The 7,136-nt window shown below is 50.2% G+C and overlaps 1 protein-coding gene across 2 annotated transcripts; it reads left to right on the forward strand.

Moving 5' to 3' along the window:
- Positions 1 to 2,030: 2,030 nt before the first annotated feature.
- GPR12 (G protein-coupled receptor 12) lies at positions 2,031 to 4,129 on the forward strand. 2 transcript variants are annotated; one of them, XM_057533105.1, is made up of 2 exons: positions 2,031 to 2,178; positions 2,829 to 4,129. In XM_057533105.1, the coding sequence occupies exon 2, from the start codon at positions 2,844 to 2,846 to the stop codon at positions 3,846 to 3,848; it is 1,005 nt and encodes a 334-aa protein (XP_057389088.1). In that variant the 5' UTR covers positions 2,031 to 2,178; positions 2,829 to 2,843; the 3' UTR covers positions 3,849 to 4,129. The 2 variants fall into 2 exon arrangements, with proteins under 2 accessions (XP_057389088.1, XP_057389089.1); XM_057533106.1 differs by having other exon boundaries at positions 2,031 to 2,128.
- The last annotated feature ends 3,007 nt before the right edge of the window (positions 4,130 to 7,136 follow it).

A 7,136-nucleotide genomic window follows, 5' to 3' on the forward strand; every position in this document is an offset into this window, starting at 1 on the left:
TTTTTGGCTGTGTTGGGTCTTCGTTGCTGTGCCCGGGCTTTCTCTAGTTGCGGTTAGCGGGGGCTACTCTTTGTTGCGGTGCGCAGGCGTCTCATTGTCGTGGCTTCTCTTGTTGCGGAGCACAGGCTCTAGGCGCACAGGCTTCAGTAGTTGTGGCACGTGGGCTCAGTAGTTGTGGCTTGCGGGCTCTAGAGCGCAGGCTCAGTAGTTGTGGTGCACGGGCTTTGTTGCTCTGCGGCACGTGGGATCTTCCCTGGGCCAGGGCTCGAACCCATGTCCTTTGCATTAGCAGGCAGATTCTTAACCACTGCGCCACCAGGAAAGCCCTATGTGTTTGTTTGTTTAAATGACGGTTTTTCATCGCTTTATTCTAAAAATGCTTTGAATCATCACAGAAATTGAGAGGAAGATGTACATCCCTTCATTACAGCATTTGCTGCCTGGTATTACTGTTGCTTTTTATGTGTCTGTCACCACCAGACTGTACATGCCTGTGAGGAGAGACAGCACGTCTTACTGAGTTTGTATGCCCAGCCCTTAGCATGGTTCTTTGGCAGTCACGGTGTCCGATGTCTCTCCATGAGGTACAAGCGATTCTTACAACTCCATAGAACCTTGCTTCTCAAAGTGTGGTCCGTGGACCAGCAAAGTCGGAATCACTAGGACAGAGGGCTGCAAATGCAGAATCTGGGCCCCACCCCGGAACTGCTGATCGGGAGTTGCGACCTGGCGTGCAGAGAGAGCTGGGGTGATCTTGCAGAGTCAGGGGCTGATTGATGGGAGAAGGGAGGAGGAGGATGGAGAGTCAGGGGTGGATGAGCCTGCAGGGCCGGAGTGAGGAATGACAGTGAGCCCCAGGGGAAGACCGGCCAGCCAGAGGATGATGCCCCGGTAGGAAGGAGTTAGTTCTAGGGTCCTGTGCCCTGCAGACCGTCTTCATTCATACAGGACCCCCTCCCTCACTGTGGAGAAAGGCAGGAGAGAAAACCTTCACTGCTGACGGGAAAAGACCAGAAGATCACGCCTTTTCCTTCTCCCATCTTTAAACTTAAGATCTAGGTGCTCTGGTTTTTGTATCCAGAGGAGACAGGCTCATAAAAGCAGACAGCGATCAGGTTCTTCATCTTAGAAACTATTGATGCGTTAAAATGAAAACATAAATTAGCACTGCCACTTCAGTCCCTAAATGAATTGGGTTTTGGCACTGTGCTTCTGTAGGAGCTCAGTAAATGATTTCCATTTGAAAATACAGCTCAAGGAGCACTTAATAAGTGCAATTTGATGATGATAATGATGATTCACATAGCAGCACCCTATAAATCCAGTCAAGCAAATGTCCCCGGGGAATAGTAATTAAAAAGCCAAGTCCAGGACACACCTACGGAAGGGGGCCTCTGGGGGATCAGGATGCAGTGTGGTCAACGGCAATTCTGAAGCAGCTGGCTGAGCGTTTTCCTGCTTCAAAATCTGCTTCCCTAACCTGCTCGCCCGGCATCCATCCCCAATGCCGATCCTGAAAAACCACCCTAAGCAATTCTTTTGACCGTGGAGGTAGCAGTTTAGGGAAAGGCGTGGAGAAGCGGGCCGCTGGAGACCGGGACTCCGCAGGGGGACCTCAGGAACGAAATAGGTCACTGGGCTCCCGGGCAGCGCTGCCTCGCCCCCGCGCGGTGCAAGCCCCGACCGCCAGCCGGGGTGGGATGCGGGGCCGCGGCAGCGAGGGTGACAGTGCACTTCCCCGCCTCCGGGTCGTCTCGCTCCCGCAGGGCGCTGGGGGGCTCTCGCCGCCCCGCGCCCCGCGCAGCCCCGACCCCTGGGGCGCGCTCCGGCCTCCCGGGGCTCCGGCGGCGGCGGCGGCGGCGGCGCGCGCACGCGGGCGGGCACGGGGCGGGGGCGCGCGCGCGTGCCGCGAGCGGGCGGCCGGGCGGGGAGAGCCGGGCGCGCGGGCCGAGCGCGCAGCTCACCTGCCGCCGCCGCTCACCTGGCGCGGAGCGCGCCCCCGCCCTCCCGGCTGAGCACCGAGCGCGGCAGCCGCCCCTCGCCCCGCGGGCCCGGCGCCGACAGGCCACTTGGGTCGCCCGCGCGCCTCGGGAGCAGCGGAGGAGCCCCCCGGCCTGGGCGCGCCAAGGTGACCCCCGCGATGCCTCCGTCCCCGCGGGCAGCCTGTCCTGGCGCCCCGTGAGTCCCCTCGCGTCCGCCGCGCCCCCGCCGCCGGGGCAGCGGCCGTGGTGCATGGGCGTCTGTCTGTCTGTCTGTCTGTGTCCACACCTCCATCGCGCGCGCCCGCCTTTCGTGGCCCTGCCGCGACTGCCCCGTGCGCACGGGGGAGGCCGGACCCCTCTTTGTTCTGGCCGGGGTGTGAGTGTGTGCACGCGCGCCGGGCGGCTGGCGGGTGGGAGTTTTGAACATTACACCGAGGAGGGCGGCCCCGGCTCGCGACCTGTCGCCGTGGCGCGGTCCCCCAGCGGCAGCCCCGGTGCCAGGCTCCTTTTGCAGCACGCGAGACGGATTTTCACGTGTGTCCCCAGCACTTTAGCAAACCGGCCGCCGCGGTTCCGCCTGTGCCTGCCCCGCTCACGCTCGTGTGTGCACATCCCATCCTGTGTTTCCCCCAGAGCCAAAGGACATTTTTTTTGTTGTGGTGGGTTTTAAGCCACGGAGACTTTGGCTTTTGTTTTATTCCCTCTCAGTGTGTAATTCAGGAAGCTTGTGGCATTTGGGGGTAGTATCTGAGTAGGGGCTGGCTTTCTGTTTGTGTGGGTTTTGCGTGATGTTGGATTGTCACCCTGCTGTATCTCAACATTAAACAGCCTGTCTTTTCGTTGAAGAGGACGGGGGTTAAAATGAATGAAGACCCGAAGGTCAATGTAAGCGGGCTGCCTCGGGATTATTTAGATGCCGGAGCTGCGGGGAACGTCTCGGCTGCCGTCTCTTCCCAGGTTCCTGGCGTGGAGCCGGAGCCAGAGCTGGTTGTCAACCCGTGGGACATTGTCTTGTGTACCTCGGGAACCCTCATCTCCTGTGAAAATGCCATCGTGATCCTTATCATCTTCCATAACCCCAGCCTGCGGGCCCCCATGTTCCTGCTGATAGGCAGCCTGGCGCTTGCAGACCTGCTGGCCGGCATTGGACTCATCATCAATTTCGTCTTCGCCTACCTGCTGCAGTCAGAAGCCACCAAGCTGGTCACCATTGGACTGATTGTCGCCTCTTTCTCTGCCTCTGTCTGCAGCTTGCTGGCTATCACTGTTGACCGCTACCTCTCCCTGTATTACGCTCTGACCTACCACTCGGAGAGGACGGTCACGTTTACCTATGTCATGCTTATCATGCTCTGGGGGACGTCTATCTGCCTGGGGCTGCTGCCCGTCCTGGGCTGGAACTGCCTCCAAGACGAGTCCACCTGCAGCGTGGTCAGACCCCTCACCAAGAACAACGCCGCCATCCTCTCCATCTCCTTCCTCTTCATGTTTGCGCTCATGCTTCAGCTCTACATCCAGATCTGTAAGATCGTGATGAGGCACGCCCACCAGATAGCCCTGCAGCACCACTTCCTGGCCACCTCGCACTACGTGACCACCCGGAAGGGGGTCTCCACCCTGGCCATCATCCTGGGGACCTTTGCTGCTTGCTGGATGCCTTTCACCCTCTATTCCTTGATAGCTGATTACACCTACCCCTCCATCTACACCTATGCCACCCTCCTGCCCGCCACCTACAACTCCATCATCAATCCTGTCATATACGCTTTCAGAAACCAAGAGATCCAGAAAGCCCTCTGCCTCATCTGTTGCGGCAGCATCCCGTCCAGCCTCTCGCAGAGAGCGCCGTCCCCCAGCGACGTGTAGCGTCACTCCACTAGGAGCCTGCATTACCAAGCACTCCCACTGCCTGGCCGAGCGGATGAGATGCTCTCCTTAAATTCTTTCTGTTGGATTCTCTCTTGAGCCACAGGAGCACTTTGAAGCGTTTATTTAGATAAGTTAAGCGATTGAAGTGAAAATAATGTTACCAGTGTTTTCACCCTTTAAAAACAATTGAGTTCTTTGCTCAATACAATTTCGTTTTGTTTGGGGTGGTTTTTTTTTTTTTTAAGTATTTTATTTGGAGGCAGGGTTTTTGTTTTATATTGTTTGGAGGATTGGTAGTGCGGGGTGGGGGGGGGGAAGGAAGGGGTATGACATGGCCATGAAATTATAAAAAGTAAATTGGTCCCAGAGTTTTTACCTGGACTTTAAAATAAAACTGAGTTATTGAGGAAAATGGAGACATTACTTTTTCCAGACCTTTTTTTTTTTTTTTAACATCAAGGTAGATTTTCCGTGCTGCATGTATCTAACAATACAATCACTCTGAAGCCAATGGAAATAGTTTACATGATTTATGTTTGGAAGGGACATGATTTTATTAACATGAACTCAGTAATAAGTTACCAACACTGAAACCATGAACCCATTCTTTGTCATTCTTTCTTTACTTTCAGCAATTACTGTTCACAAAAATTATTTTGGTACTTCTATGACGGTTGTAATTCTTTCTGCATGCCTGCCTGTGTCAGCTAGACCACTAGTTTCAAATGTTGCCATGTAAATCCAGGATCAAGTGAGTCACTTTTCAATATGGTTTTTCCATATATCCTTCTAAAATGAAATATGAAATTTGTTGTGATTTACATATGAAGTAGGATTGACTAGGTACACCGCAGTAGTTTTTTAAGCTACAGTCTGTGTTCAGGAAACAAAGGAAAAAAGTTAATAACATTATGCAAAGTGGATTAAATTGATTTTAGTATATTCCAAAAAAATAATTAATGTAAAGCTATCACAAAATATGAAAAGCATCACTTTTCCCATTTCTCTGTATCTAAGAACATATTAATAGTTATTCTTGGTTGAGACAAATAGTATTACATACTGTAGACCAAGTATTTCTGGTTCATACTGTCTGTGGTGTCAATGCATTTGAAACAAGTGGTCTCCTACTTTACTGATTAAGTTTGTGAGTAAATAACATACATATCTTATTGTGATGTATATCAGCTACATTATGCAAGTTTACAAGCAGAATGACCACATGGCTGTTCATGAAAAATTAAATTTGAACCCCTTTTCTTTCTTTTCACCAGAAAGCAACTTAAATTCAACAAAAACTATATTGCCTGTTTTCACAGAGCAAGGAAATGATACAGAAGAATTAATTTTAAACCTACTGTATAATGATTGTGTTTGATCGTCATTTCTGTTAGCACAGACAGATGTTTTGGACACAGATACCTTCCCTCCACTTGCAGTGTACTTATAGCTGTGTCTATATAACCAGTGGGAGAATTTCTGGACAGCCCATCAACTTAACCCATTCAGATGTTGGAAGACCAGTATTTCAGGGTCCTTGGGGAATCATTTGTAATCAATTAACCTCATTGGTTTGTCCCAAACATCATGCCCACGGTGGTCTGAGGTCCATTCTGGCAGCCTGCATGCTGAAGCCATCTCTCCAGAGCACCTCCTAGTGCAGCACAAGTGTGAACCGATCCTACACTTGAATCCGTGCCTCCTCTCTTATGTCACTTACGGTAGAGGAGAAGGGTTGAAACATTTCAGAAGTGAAAAAGGATTTTCAGTCCAGAGAACTGGATGACTAATCTCAGCCTTTAAAAAATTCTTCAAGGGCTTCCCTGGTGGCGCAGTGGTTAAGAATCCGCCTGCCAATGCAGGGGACACAGGTTCGAGCCCTGGTCCGGGAAGATCCCACATGCCGCAGAGCAACTAAGCCCGTGCGCCACAACTACTGAGCCTGCGCTCTAGAGCCCACGAGCCACAACTACTGAGCCCACGTGCCACAACTACCGAAGCCCGCGTGCCTAGAGCCCATGCTCCACAACAAGAGAAGCCACCACAATGAGAGGCCCGCGCACCACAACGAAGAGTAACCCCCGCTTGCCGCAATTAGAGAAAGCCCGTGCGCAGCAACGAAGACACAACACAGCCAAAAATAAATAAATAAATTAAAAAAAAATTCTTCAACATGTGATGGAGTTGGTAGGTTGAATATGATGAGTTTGTTTTTAATCACTTGAAAGTTAGTAGCATCTCCGCGGCAGAAATGACGAAGGTCAGCTGGTTTTGACGAGAGCTGGGAAATATCCATAATGAGGTTTGAAAGCAATAAATGTGTTTTTGTAGAAATGGTGGTTGCCATTTGCATATCTCTAATAGTAATTATAATGATCATAATAAGTACTGTTTTTCACCACGTGTTGTGTGCCGGGCCCCATGCTGGGCGCTTTACCTGCTCTGTTGCTGTATTCACAAAAACACACATTTATAGTTAAGAAAACTGAGGCTCAGAGAGGCTAAGAAATTTGTCCGAGGCCACAGAGCTTCAAGGGTAAAGCAAGGATATGAACCCAGGGTTTCCAGAGTCTATGCCTGTCTCCTTCCCTGCATGGGACTAACTTGGATGCTTCCCTGGTTATGAGGGAAATGACTTGTAATATGTTAATGTCACTAAGGTTTTAGTCCTACAATTAAGACATAAAGCTTCCTGTTTAAAATTACATGGGGGACTTCCCTGGCGGTCCAGTGGTGAAGACTACGTGCTTCCAATGCAGGGGCGCAGGTTCGATCCCTGGTCAGGGAACTAAGATCCAACATGCCACGTGGTGCAGACAAAAAGTAAAAAAATAAAATAAAATAAAAGGACATGCTATTAGACAACAATAAATGTTTAAAAAAAATAAAATAAGATTACATGGGTTGTGACTATCAACGTGGTCCTACGTACAGGAACGAGGCCTGTTTTTATTATGTTTAGTTCTCTTCTTCCCTAAGCATTTTCCCCGTTTGAGGCCAAGGCCATCCCACAGAGGCACATGGCAATATTTTAATGCAAAGAGGTGAGGGCACCCTTATTATGCAGAGAGTTTCCCTTCACTTACTATTTTGAACTTCCTGTTATATACTTACATCAGTATATAATGGTCTTATAAATATTAGCTAAACGGCTGCTTTTGCCTCCTGTTTTTAAAACATCTGATTTCAGCTGAGATTTTTTTCAATCAACTGTAACATGTTCTTACTGTTTACTTTCAATTGTGAAGATTTCTGGATGTTTATGTGATTTCCTCAAAGCTTCTT

The sequence above is a fragment of the Balaenoptera acutorostrata genome, chromosome 18, assembly GCF_949987535.1.
Source record: "Balaenoptera acutorostrata chromosome 18, mBalAcu1.1, whole genome shotgun sequence".
Classification (NCBI taxonomy): Eukaryota; Metazoa; Chordata; class Mammalia; order Artiodactyla; family Balaenopteridae; genus Balaenoptera; species Balaenoptera acutorostrata.